The 14,056-nt window shown below is 45.1% G+C and overlaps 1 protein-coding gene across 1 annotated transcript in view; it reads left to right on the forward strand.

The window, feature by feature from the left end:
• The window catches only part of LOC122791459 (cytosolic carboxypeptidase 2-like), a 783,816-nt gene that overhangs the window by 204,106 nt on the left and 565,654 nt on the right, over positions 1–14,056 (forward strand). The window contains exon 5 of the mRNA XM_044059204.1: positions 12,870–13,040. Within this exon, the coding sequence (XP_043915139.1) occupies positions 12,870–13,040 (171 nt within the window). The remainder of the gene's footprint in view (positions 1–12,869; positions 13,041–14,056) is intronic.

The raw sequence follows: 14,056 nt of genomic DNA on the forward strand, positions 1-14,056 counted from the left end.
AGGTTCTCACTAGCTAGGCCAGTAAAACCTATTTTTCAGTATTTCTTCATTATATTGATAATTCTTAATAGTGGTTTTAGATAGTTATATAAGCTCTTACAGCTTTATTGTGTAATTCCCTTTCCCTTGGTGTGCTTTTCTTATATTACCAGTTGGCCTTGTTTTTCCTAGGCCTAGTTTAGATTATTAGTGTGTGTTTAATCAGTGACTTTTCTGTCACAGCTATCTTTATTAATAGTTTAGATTAGTATGTGCTTAGTTAGTGACCTTTTTCTCACAGTCTAAAATAATTAGAGCTAAGGTTTAGTTTTCATTGTGTGAAATAGTAGCATACAGTATTGTGTGCATTTAGATAGTAACTTCTGTCACAACTTGATACTTTATCTTTGTTTAGATAAATACCTTTGTGTGTGTGTGACTTTTTGCACGTATTTTTCAAAGGGCTTTTTGATTGTTACTATTCAAAATTGTTTGGGTGTAAACGTTTTCCAGTAACCTTTTTTGATACTGTGGTTTGTACAGTATGGCTGACCAAGACAAACACCCTAAGTCAGGATTTAAAAAATGCCCTAAATGTGGCCAGAAAATGTCTGTCCCTGACAGTCATGTTAACTGTGTTTATTGTTTGGGAGCATTGCATCTCCAAGAAAGCTGCTCCATATGTCATTCTTTCAATTCTAGGGTTCTCCAGGAGAGAAAGAGGAAATTGATTGATAGAGGTTTGCTGAAACCCTCTTTCCAAGAAGCTTTGAGTGACCAAGATGGATCCAGTAAGTCCTCAAAGTCTTCCAAAACTAAGAAATCCAAAAAGTCTTCGACGTTGGCTCCACAGACCTCAGAGCTGACCATCTTATCCTTTCAGAGCCGGTCCCTAGTTCTGGAACCAGTATCCGAAGTACCTAAGTCTCCTCTGTTACAGTCGGTACCACCCTCTCTCCACTCATCTCAGTCTTCGATCAGCCTTTCCAATTTGGATGTGGATCGTGTGGTGCAGAAGCTTTTATAGGCACCGGGCTTTACTAAATTTTTATCGGCTCTGACCCAAGCAGCTTCGAAGCCGAAGACCCTTTTGCCAGCTACTACTCTTCCTTCACCGAGACATACCAGTCCTTTGGAGCTGGAGGAGTGGGACTTGTTGATCGTGGAGCCTTTGGAGCTGATGCCTGCTCCAGTGTCTTCGGCTCTGTTTACTTTGACATCCTCGGCGCCGATTGAGGAATCTAGGAGCCGACACTCTCTGGTCAGGTCCGGGTGGGATATCCGGACCAACTTATCAGTTCTGACTCTGCCTTTCAGGGCTTGGCTACCTCTGCCGGAGCACACTGTCCCGGTGCTGCGGGTATCAATGGTTTCCTCAGATTCTTTGGTCCCTTCTCATCGGAGCAGAGGTGCCTTTGAAGCCATGAGAAGAGTTAGGTCTCCTAAGACATCTTAGACCTTGGGTCCAGCTTCTTCCTCCCTAAAGTGCATGTGTCTGCTTCTGCTTCACAGATCATTGCCAAATGTAGAGGCTTGGAGCCTCAGGAAACCCCATTGGGTGGCCGATGCGCTTACATGACCTCACCAGAGCTCCCACTAATGGGATTCCCAGGAAGACAGTTTGTAAGAGGAAGCATCTAGATTCCCACAGGAGTCCTGACATCTGATACCAACTTGGATGAATTAGATGGGTCCCCACAGTCCCCTCTGAGCATATCTAATTTGCTGAGGTACTAGAAATCCTTAGGCAGAGGGTGACTGGCGGTCCACCAACCCTACTGAAGGCAGTCAGTTCTCCTAAAGGCTTTCAGGTCTCAGCCCTCCACCTCTTGGGTGTCTCTGCCTTCGATGAGCTTATGCAGCTGGTCTCACACGAAGGGTGGGAGTCTCCAGAACACCATGGAGCCTGTCCCAAGGAGACCCTAATAAATTTATCTCTGCTCCCTAAGACAAATCTTTTCTGACCAAATGTGTGCCAGTTGATGAAATTGTGGTGGTGGCAGCCACCAAAAAGGAAATTTCAGAAACTTCCTCTTCTATCCATCCTCCTAACAGAGATTCTGGGATCATGGATAGGTATGGGAAGCACACTTCCAGTTCAGTGACATTTGCACTGCGTTCTGTCAACTATCTAACCCATTTCGAGACTACAAAGAGATCTCCTTAAATAGCTAGGAGATGCTCTTCAGGGTACAATGCAGGAGCTTCAGATAAAGTTGCCTCCCAGCTTGCTACCCTCCACTCCATCGGTAACTCGTCCACGCCCCTCATATTGTATGCAGCACATGGAAAGAGCAGGGGCCAATTACTGGAATTGCTCTTAGGAACACTCCTGGATTTGCTTGTATTCCTTCATTGGAGCCCTTCAGGTCATTCTTTGTAAATACCCCTTTTGATGGCTCATCCTTTTCAGGCCCAAAGTTAAGGAAACCTTGACCAGGTGTGAGGAGGAAGGAAAGACACTGCAGTCGGGGTCCATTTTTCCACCACTGCCAGACCCTACACTAAGGGCCAAATGGGAGGAGAGATGTGGTTCCAAAAGGCCCAGGAAGCCTTTCAGGACACACATGGTGAACCCCCCTCCAGGGGCAGAGGAGAGGGCTATAATCGAAGTCGGGAGTCACATATCTTTGTATCCAGGCGCCTGGCTCAAAATAACAAATGACAACTGGGTACAAAGTATCATTTACGGAGGATATTTCATTCCTTTTGCCACACCCCTCCACCGACAAGAAAAATCCTGGATGTTCCACCCAGTTACAGGGAACAAGCAACAGTAGAGGTCCAAACGTTGCTAAGAAAAAGAGTCATCCAACCAGTCCCAGCAGACCAGACGGGATCTGGAACTTACTCAAGATTATTTTTAGTTCCAAAAAAAAAACGGGACTGGAGACCTATATTGGACCTCAGCAGGCAAATCTGTCAAAGAGAAGTTTCGGATGGTCATGCTTCAGTCAATACTTCCCTTTTTAGGGAAAGACAATTGGATGTGCTCAATATATCTCCGGGATGCGTACTACCATATGAAAATGGCCAGACAATCCAGGGATCATCTGCGCTTCCAGCTGGGAGCCAATCATTACCAGTTTTGAGCCCCTACCCTTTGGTCTCACTACAGCCCCAGAGTGTTCACCAAATATATGGCAGTGGCCTGACTCACTTGAGGCGTTTAGGATTCCAGGTGTTCCCATACCTAGATGATTGGCTCCTCACCGCCACCACCAGGCATCAACTCATTCAAGCCAGGGACACAACTCTGTCACTCTGCAGCTAGCTGGGCATTACAATAAACTCAGAAAAAATCTGCCTTGTCACCATCGCAACTTATACCGTTTTTATCAGAGCAGAACTGGACACCATCAACACCGCGCTCAGACTTCCAGTAGAAAGAGTCTTACTACTCCGTCAGTAGGTCCGCAATCTGATATTAACTCCTAAACAAGGCTCCAGCATCAGAAGTACTAAAATTGTTAGGCATTATGGCAGCTGTAATTCTGACCATACCACTGGGTTGCATACACATGCGGATACTGCAGTGGCTGTTGTTCACTCAATGGTCTTACCAAGAGCTCCCCATGTCTCACCTTATAATGATCATGAACTCTTGCAAAAAGGCTCTTCAGTGGTGGTTGACCTCGCTTCATGTCACGATAGGTCGCCTCTCTTCATGTCATGATAGTTTGTCCCTTTGTTCTTCCACCACCAGCAGCCACAGTGAGCATGGATGCTTCCCTGATAGGGTGGGGGGGCATTTTCAGGGAAGAACAGCCCAAGGCACATGGACCGATCAAGAAACACACCTGCATATCAATGTCCTAGGGATGAGAGCAGTACTATCCTTACTAGGATCTCTAAGAGCCCATTCGACTAGGTCCATGGCTGCTACTTCAGTATTTCTGTCTAGAGTTTCCATAGATGGCATATGTTCAGCCACAACTTGGTCCAGTCCTCATGCATTTATTACTCATTACAAATTGGATCTGGTCTCGAGGGCAAGAGCAGTTTTTGGCTCAACTGTGCTCAGTAATATCTTTCTTTAGAGTCCACCTGGGGTTTTATGTAGCTGGGGACTCTGTCCCAACAGTTGAGGATAGAAAGAAAATTGACAACATCAGATAAAAGAAGTTTTGTACTTGCCATAACATTTCATCTCTGCTGTCCATTTTCATTCTTCCTCAACTTCCCACCCATCAACCCCCATCCTTTGCCATTATGACTTCTGGAAGAACGAGACACTATAAGGACACCACTGTCCTTTATACTGAGCTCCAGATATGACCTTTCTGTCAAGAAAGTTGTAGTGGCTCTTTCTACTGCGTTTATATCACATTATCGAAAGATGAAAATAGCGAACGCTATTTCATCGGCCCCAAAACATCTAAACATGAAGATATCGAACATTTAGAACAGCAAATTTTTTCCCATGGAAAAAATTTGCTGCTCCGAAACACATACACACAACACAAGCACATCAAACAAACAGCAACCACATACATACACTTAAATTTCTACATCTAACGCTACACTAAACTAAACATACACTATCTACCAACTTACCTTAACCCTAACCCTAAGGTCCGTCACTATCGCACACTCACCTAACCCGCGCCCAAACCCTAACTCACTTAAACCACCCCTAAAGTCTGTCACTATCATACCGCCTAATCGCCCTAACCTAACTCACTTAACCCGCCCCTAACCCTAGCGTACAAATAATCGCACACTTACTTGAACCCAACCCGTAACTTTCCACCACAGCGCTAAGAATAGCGAAGCCACAGAAATGGCCAACCAAATTCTTTCCCGAGGAAAGAATTTGCTACAACTTTGCTATTCTTAGCGTTCACTGAATAGTGTTCGATATCAGAACATTCAAAGTTTTAATACTTCAATGTTCTGAGCTAGACCATTTCTACTTTATGTATGACAGAAAACAAGATCTGAGGTATGTTAGGGGTTGGTGCATTATGGATTGGGGAGAAGCTCAAGAGTTTTTGGTGGCCATGAGCTTTAGTAAACCCCAACAGTTGAGGAAAAATGAAAATGGACAACACAGATGGAACGTTATGGTAAGTACATACATTTTTTTTTTTTTACACACAGAGTGGCTAGCCCTGCCATGCTGCTCAGTCTGTGATCCATGTTTCCCTATCTTGAGAGTACTGCACACCACAGTAGATGCGCAAAGTGATTGATCTATAAAACTCTTTGTAGGTCACCAAGTAGAGTGTATGGTGCTCCTCACAGCTCCAGTTATTGGTGAGTTTGAGATGGAAACACTCAGCATGTTTTTCAGAGATACAAGAAACCACACAGAGACACAGGGTGAACATGCAAACTCCAAACAGGTATTGGCCAGAAGTCAGGATTGAACCTTGTATCTTGTGCATGGGAGGCAAATACCTTAACCATTATGAAAATTCATCACCTAAGCCTATAAATACCCCCTAAAATATACCTAGGGTTTCAAAACTTGTTAGATACATTTGGAAAGGATGGCTAGGCTTAAAAAGGACCCCTAGGATCATTAGCCTAGTAATCACATATGAACCTATTGACCAATGAAGCATAGTCTCCCACCTTTCTCATTTTCCCAACTGAGTTTTTTTTTTTTTTTGTAGTCCTCCTACTTTATTGCACCAGTCGCTACAGGTTTGTGCTTACAGTAACATCAGTGCTGAGCTCAAAATAATCATTAGCAGGGTTTTTTTTTTTTTTTTTTTGAGGAATGTTTTTCATTTTTGGGTATCATTCATGTTTCATTAACCATTCAGAGATTGGCTGCCCATTACACAGAAGAAAGCTCATCAGTACCTCCTCCTTTATTCTGCCATCCTGGACTCCCCATCATTGTCTTATTTACTTTTCTGTTATTCACTCCACTTCCTATTCCTCCTGTTCCTCCTAATAAGTTCAGTTTCTAACTGGAGTAGGAGTGGCAGAGTAAGTGTTCCACCATTGTCCTGATCAGATTTCCTGTAGTTAAAATAAATGCCATCCCATGTCATTCCTAGAAAAAAAAATAAAAAACTAAAGGCATCAGTGTTCATTCTCATTTAACAAAATGCTACATATTAAGCCATTGGCTGTTAACTAGGACTGAAACTATATGCCATAGTTAGGGTAACAGGCAAACTTGTTGTTCTAAATAGTAATTGTTTCTTCTGCCCTGGGAACTGGCTAAACAACTTTTTGGTACTTTTCCTTCTGCTCCGTGTTTCTCATCTTGTGTGAGAATCTGTTATTCACCCTACCCAATCCTTCCAGTACCATCTCTGCCCTATTACCTACCATCTTCACAACATTCATTTATGTATTTATGTCTTTTTATACATATTCCTAATTAGCAGATGTTAAGTTGTCAATCTCGCCTTCATTCTTGCTTGATGGGTTCGGAGCCGATCCTCTGCTCCGACTCGGCACTTTGCTAAGCTCGAGAGTCACTTTTACCAGCTCGAGGCAGCCCCATATCCCATGATGCAAGGCGGTAAGTACCCAGATCTCGTTTGCCACTTCGCTGATGAGGTCCTCCTTTTGCCAGCTCCTGGTAAGTGTTTTATATTAAACTGCTTTTAGCCCCTTTTCACTTTTAAACTTAAAGATCTTTCATTTTTAGTTTATTGTAAGCACCTTTGTGACTAAAATTATCCTTCCTCCTTAATTTTTTTAGTCAGGCCTTCCTTCCCTCTCATCCCCCCCCCCCTGTCAAGGTGTGTGTGTGTGTGTGTGTGTGTGTGAGAGGTTTTTACTGTTTTAACTATAATTTAATTGTTTGTTTGGGACTGTGTGGTTCTGTGTTTGTGTCCACTATGTCCAAAGAGCAGAGGGTCTCAGGCTTTAAGAAGTGTGACTCGTGCTGTCAGAAGATGTCTCTGACAGACGGTCACACTTCTTGTTACTGCCTGGGACCTCTCACCTACCAGGACTCCTGTGCGATATGTCATTCTTTTAGCCAGAGAGTCCTGCAGGAAGAAAACAAATTGATTTTAAGGGACTCCTTAAACCGGAGGGCTCCCGGCCAAATCGGCTCTGGGAAAGCCTTCTAAGTCTAAGGCCCAGGCTTCTGTATCCAAGCCTTCGGCCTTGGCTCCGACTTTGTCGGAGTCGGCTAAATCTTCGATACTTCTTTGGTCACTTTGGTGTCGGTTCAGAGTACTGGCTCCGACCACCATGTGGCCCAGGCTTCGGTGTCGGCCCTGACCGGCTCCGACACCGCTACTGCGATGCCTGCATCGGCTCGGCTGGGGCGATGTGTCTGAATCTTCTCGGGCGAAAGTTATCGGCTCCGACTGGATCAATAACCTTCGGCTCCGATGGTTCCTTCGAGGAAGAGGTCCAGGTCTCCCTCGTTGGAGCCGATTCTGTCGACTCGGCCTCACCTCTTCTTTCAGAATGGAGCCATCGGGCCGATCATCTAAATCGTCAGGTTGTCGGACCATGATTTAGAGAGGGTGGTAAGTAGATTATTAAAATCACAGGCACTGGCCCAGATGCTTCATAGTCCGTCTCAACAGGCGACTATTAGTCCACACCCTCTTCAAGTTCCTCCTTTGACTCTACCCCAGGGTTTGGAGCTGGAGTCTCTGAGGGATAGTTACTGCTATGGCTGAGGGCAGATACCCCCTTCTGCACCCTCGGCATCTACTCTTATCTCCTCCTCGAGACCTTCCTTGGAGGGATTGGGTGGTCGGGCTTCCCTGGTCTCCTCCGAGGGGTGAGTGGCATCGGACCCTTGTCCGGCCCGCTCTTCCCCTTGGGCTTTGGCCTGGTGAGCTCGGCTCTGACATCTGCCTCGGGCCTTCCCTTTCGGTGGGCCGGGGTCGGTTTCTTGGAGCGGGTTCTCTCGGATCTCCCTGGGAGGGAGCCTTGAGGTGATGAAGTGTGCTGGCCACTGGGCTCAGTCAGCAGTCTATTCCCTTAGCTCCTCCCTCTACAGTGCCTGTCGATATCTCTTCCATCTCTCTTGCTCCCGGACCTAGAGATCCACCGCCTCAGGTTTCCCCACTGGGAAGAACCCCTCTTCCGAGGATTCTCCTGACCAGTCAGGAGATCCTCCATAGAAGGACTTGTAAGAGGAAACACGTGGACTCCCGTGAGTCTATCACTTCAGATACCGACTTAGATGAGTCAGAGGGATCCCCAAGATCCCCCTCTGAGGATGTCTCCTTTTCAGACATCCTAGAACTCCTGAAACAGAGGAAACTGGCCCTCCATAAATCCCTCCGAGGATGAGTCGGTATACCTAGAGGCATTTGGATCTCGACCCTCCACCTCCTGGGTGTCTCCACCTTTCGACCTTATGGAGGTTATTGTTGCTCGAAAGGCTTGGGCTGCTCCTGATTCTGTAGGGGCCAGTTCCTAGGAGGCCATTAGAATTTATTACAGCCCCTTCTGAAAAGCAATTCCTTACGAAAGGTGTCCTGTTAATGCCATGGTGGTGGCTGACGCCACTAAGAAGGAACTTGCAGATCCTTTCGTACCATTAGTCCATCCTCCTAATAAGGATTCTAGGACCATGGATAGGTATGGTAGCGGATGTTCTCCTCAGCTGACCTTTGCCATGTGCTCGCTGAACTTTTATGTCACTTCACCAGACTCCAAAGGGACATCCTTAAGGAACTAGGTAGTAGTGCAGGATCCCTACGACTGCAGGGGCTCAAGAGAAGATTGCTTCTCAGCTAGGAATCCTTAATTCTATAGCTAACTCCTCCATCGCGACTGATATCATATGCAGCAGATGGAGCGAGTAGAGTCAGCGAGGTACAGGAGTGGCTCTTAGGCGTCAATCTGGATGCGGCTCTGTAATTTTGCAGATCCCTTTAAGGCGTCCTTCACAAATTCTCCCTTTGATGGGTCAGCATTGTTTGGCCCTCAAGTGAAGGATACATTGACCAGGTGTGAGCAGGACGGCAAGACTCTTTCTGCCGTGGGGTCCGTTTTCTACCCCTCTAGACCTTACCCCAAAGGTCAGAAGTAGGAAAAATGTGGCTCCGTGAAATCCCAGGAGTCCGCACGGGGCCTTGCGTAGTCAGTTTACCCTAGAGGCAGAGGGGTAATAATAACAGAGCGCGCTCTAGAGGCAGAGGGGCCCACAAAACCAGGAAGCAGAGGCCTCTCTGACAAGCCCTTCCAGCATCCCTGAGATGTTGTCCGACTGTCCATCACTTAGGCAGTGGGGAAGATTATCGCTGTACCCAAAGCCTGGCGTTCCCTCCTCAAGACAGATGGGCACAGTCGATTATATCCGAGGTTACAAAATTCCTTTAGGAAAGTCCTTTCTCTCCAAAATTCCCTTCCAGATGTACCACCGGTCTAAGGAAGTTGCAGAGTCAGAAGTATTAAGCTTCTACAAAAAGAGCCATTCAGCCAGTTACAACAGACCATTCAGAGCCGGGTACTCAAGATTCTTTTTGGTCCCCAAAAGGCGGGGAGACTGGAGACCAATATTGGATCTCAGCAGACTCAACAAGTCTGTGAGAAGACAAGATTCGAATGGTCACACATCAATCAATTTTGCCCTTCCTAGAGAAGGACAACTGGATGTGCTCAATAGATCTTCAGAAGCGTACTATCACATAAAATTCACAGGCAGCTCCAGAAAGATTTCTCCGCTTTCGGCTGGGGTCAGTCATTTCAATTCAGAGCCCTGCCCTTTGGTCTCCTACAGCCCCAGAGTGTTCCTGAAATGTGTGGCAGTGGTCACGGCTCACCTGAGGCGTCAAGGATTCCAGGTGTTTCCGTATCTCGGCGACTGGCTGCTTTCAGCCACCACCAGGCATCAACTTCTTCAAGCCGGGATTACACCCTAAATCTCTGCACTCAATTAGAATTTCGATCAACTTCTGAAAAATCCTCCTTATTGCCCTGCCAGTCTATTACTTTCATAGGCGCAAACTTAAACACTGTTAGGATGTCAGCAACCCTCACAGACCAAGAATCTCAGATATACAAAGTCACGTGAGGATCATCCTTCCCAGCAAAAGGTGCAAGCCAGAATGATTCTGAAGGTGTTGGGCCTCATGGCTGCGTTTATTACCCTTCTTCCCTGGCCCGCTTCTACATCGTCTGCTTCAATGGATGTTGTTCACTCAGTGGTCTTACCAACAACTTCCCATGCATCACCAAATCCTGGTGACACAAATTTGCAGAATCATCTTTCATGGTGGATAACTTCCCCCCAGATACATCAAGTCAGACCCTTTGTATCCCGGCCCCGGTAGCCACAGTCACGACGGACGGCTCCCTGATCGGGTGGGGGTCATTATCAGAACAGGATGGTTCATGGGGCGTGGCAACCGTTGAATACCACCTGCATAAATGTCCTAGAGATGAGAGCAGTGCTTTTCGCGTTGCATGCCCTCAGCGACTTGCTGCCCGTGCGATCAATTGCAGTTCACACTGCCAACATGTCTGTAGTATGGAGAATTATATCAACAAACAGGGCGGAACCAAGTCCTACCCCTTGCCAGCCGAGAAGCTCTCAGACTTTGGCACTGGCGATCTCCTCTCATCGGTTACTGATAGCAGCATATCCCTGGGAAAACCAACATTCTAGCGGACAGATTGAGCAGAGCTATTCTCATGCCTCACGAGTGGTCTCTCAAACAATCTATAGTGGAGAGTTTTTCTAGAATGGGGCCGCCCATGTTGCGATCTTTTGCTACTCCCCAAAACAGCAAATGCCCAGACTTCTTTTCTCTCTTCCACTGCCAGGCCATCCCCCAGAGGCAGCTCTAACCCAGGATTGGCCCAGGGACTTCTTTATGCCTTTCCTCCCTTCCCGCTGATTCCACAAGTCCTCCAGAAAGCCACCGTTTTGAGAGCCAAAATGATTCTCATTGCTCCCTATTATTGGCCTCGACAAATTTGTTTCCCGTTCCTCCATCGTCACCTTTTGGTGCAGCCGTGGCATCTGGACCCAGTGCCAGACCTTCCGATTCACCAGTCGGGTCAGCTGCACCGGTCTATCCCTTCTCTCAACCTCACAGCGTGGTTGCTCCACTTCCTTCCTTAGCCAGGCTTCCTATGATCTCTAATCCTGTTAGGGATATCATAGTGGCTTCCCTAAAATCCTCTACTAGAAGGATTTATACCAGCAAATGGAAACGCTTCTCTTGTTGGGCAAAAGCTAAAAATATAGATCCTTTTACTGCCCCTGTTCAAGCAGTTTTGGATTTCTTAGCGGAAATCTTTCACGCGGGCTCTTCATCTTCCACGGTCAAAGTTCAGTTGGCTGCTATATCGAACTTTCATGTCGGGTTTGCAGATCACAACATTATGTCCTACAGTCCTCCAGTCAGGAGTCCTCCTCCTCAATGGGACCTAAATCTAGTGCTGACATCCTTAACTCTTCCTCCCTTCGAGCCAGGTGTTTCATGTTCCCTGAAATTTCTTTCATGGAAAACACTCTTCCTTGTTGCTATTACCTCTGCAAGGAGAGTGTCTGAACTTCATGCTCTCTCTGTTCGTCCCCCTTACTTGGTCTTCCACAAAGACAGGGTATCCTTGAGAACTAATCCGACCTTTTTGCCTAAGGTGGCCTCGAAAAATAATTTGAACCAATCTATTGACCTCCTGTATTTTTCCTAATTACTCAAACAGATCGGAACAAAAATTACATTATCTTGATGTTCACCGCCAACTCAGATATTATTTGGACAGAACAAAACAATTCAGGAAATCCGATCAGCTCTTTCTTTCTTATGCTGATAACAAGAAAGGCCTTCCTGTCTCAAAGTGACCTTAGCTAGATGGCATTCTTCCGTCAACCCTGAAATCTAACAGCTCAGGGGAAAAGACCTGTGCTCAAAACCTAAAGCGCATTCAACCAGAAGCAGCCACTTCCACAGCTTTTCAGGCTAGACTTCCATTGGACACTATTTGTGCAGCAGCCACTTGGGCCCTCCTCATACCTTTGTTTCTCATTACAAATTGGATTTGGCCTCCAGGGATAGAGCCAGTTTTGGCTCCTACAGTTCTCAAGAGTCTGTTCCATTGAGCCACCCAGGATAGAAGTGCTAGGGACACGGTCCCATCAAGCAGAATGAGCGAGATTGACAACTTAACATTGAGAAGTTATGTACCTACCATAGCGTTCCATGTTAGTTGTCTTCTCTCTGCGACCCTCCCTCCTGCCCCTGGCCTGGACAGACCTTTTTCTCCCTATATGGAAGAGATATATGCTTCTTAAGACCAGACAGTTCTGGTCTGCCTTACCATCCTTCAGGCTTTTTGCCTTTCTTTCCTTCTAGGAAGTTTTTATGCTAGGTGTTGTGCCTATAGATAACAAACGAGATCTGGGTACTTACCGCCTTGCATCATGGGATATGGGGCTGCCTCGAGCTGGTAAAAGTGACTCTCGAGCTTAGCAAAGTGCAGTCGGGCCGAGGATCGGCTCCGAACCCATCAAGCAAGAAAGAAGGCGAGAGAAGACAACTAACATGGAACGTTATGGTAGGTACATAACTTCTCATTTTCACACTTACACAAGATGTTTAGTCTACATTGATATATTATATATACCAGATACGCAAGAGTTTTCAGTGTGATCGTTTTACTACATTTATCTTTGTTAAATATGACTGCTGTGCTGTTTTGTAAGGTGTGTGTGTGTTTAAGTGTGTGTGTGCGTGTGTGTGTATGTGTGTATGTGTGCGTGTGCACCTTTTACTTTTTTAATTACACATCCAACCTTAGAACTGTAATATTTGACACACTAGCAGACTTCTATACATTGTAGCATGTGCTTCTGTTGCATCTGCAATATGTTACGTGACTTGTATAATGCCGCAAAATAGCTGTATGTAGTTGTACTATGTAAGGCTGCAAACTTAAACAATCAGCTATTCCCTTAACCTTGTTCTTTTATTTCCTGTTCCCTTTCTTTACAGATAAAATTTCTTCAAAGACAAAGCAGCTTTTATTTAATTATTTAGAAGGGAAATATATTCCACGTTTGTGTGAGCCACGCAGTTTATATGCAGTGCCTACCAGTGGACCACTGCAGCCACCACGCTGGCCAATTGAATGTGAGGTCATCAAGGAAAAAGTTCATCACATTGGTAAATAGATGTTTTTTTTTTTGAGTGTGTAGGTGTAACCGCACGGTGCATTAATCATGCAGAGCAACTAGTGAAGTATGTTTTTGCTTAGAAGGTTGGGTGCTGTGGAGTTGTACATTACAATGACAGCACACAACATAATGTGATTGTGCATCTTATTATAATTGTAGGATTTATGAACTTAGCATTTAATGGATTGTTTGGAGCATAAGTTTGGATCAGTGTCCATAGCAAAGCTTCAGAATGCATGGATACAGTATCATCTTTGCTTTGTCAGGCTTTCAAAGCCCAGTTATCAATCCTGATAACATGGTTCTCATAAATTGTAGGAATTTGTCTCCCTCCAATCCATTTTTTATATTTATTTTAAAAAGTCAACAAAGTCTGATAATATAATGAATAAAGAGGACCAGTGGAGTGAATGCTCAACGGAACAACAAGCTCAAAGATAAATAGTTAAAAACAAACACCGCTGAGCAAAACAATGGAGGATTGCAGTCTCATTTAAATCACAAGTAGCTCCTAAATCCAATAGCCAATGATGTAAATAATCCAAGTGCAGGCGGTATGTAAAAGCAGGTTTATTAATAAAAAGGGTGGCGCTTTCGCATAAGCTTCTTCAGACCTATACAACTAAACTGTCTATAAACATCAGTTTAAAAAGCCAAAATAAGCCAAAATCCTGTCCATTATTTAAAGGTACATGGCTCATTAAAAATATCATGTAAAAAAGTCATATATAAAATTCCTATACACCATCATAAAACAGTACGGCATTTTCAAAACAAAGCCATTCATATTCATATCCATTATTGGAATAAATAAATCAAAAGTATGTGTGACAGATGGGGGGGGGGGGATGGAAAAAATTTTAGTAACATAACTATCAAAACATTGACAGAGCATCTATGCATATAGAGGGTTCAAAAGACCCTACTGGCCACAAAGTAAAAAACTCTTCATAGCCTCTTAACATCTTTTGGGCAATAACCTTCTTGATTTCAACAGAGAAGCCC

Source organism: Protopterus annectens, chromosome 17.part0 (genome assembly GCF_019279795.1).
Source record: "Protopterus annectens isolate FY-2018-M chromosome 17.part0, PAN1.0, whole genome shotgun sequence".
NCBI classification, from domain to species: domain Eukaryota; kingdom Metazoa; phylum Chordata; order Ceratodontiformes; family Protopteridae; genus Protopterus; species Protopterus annectens.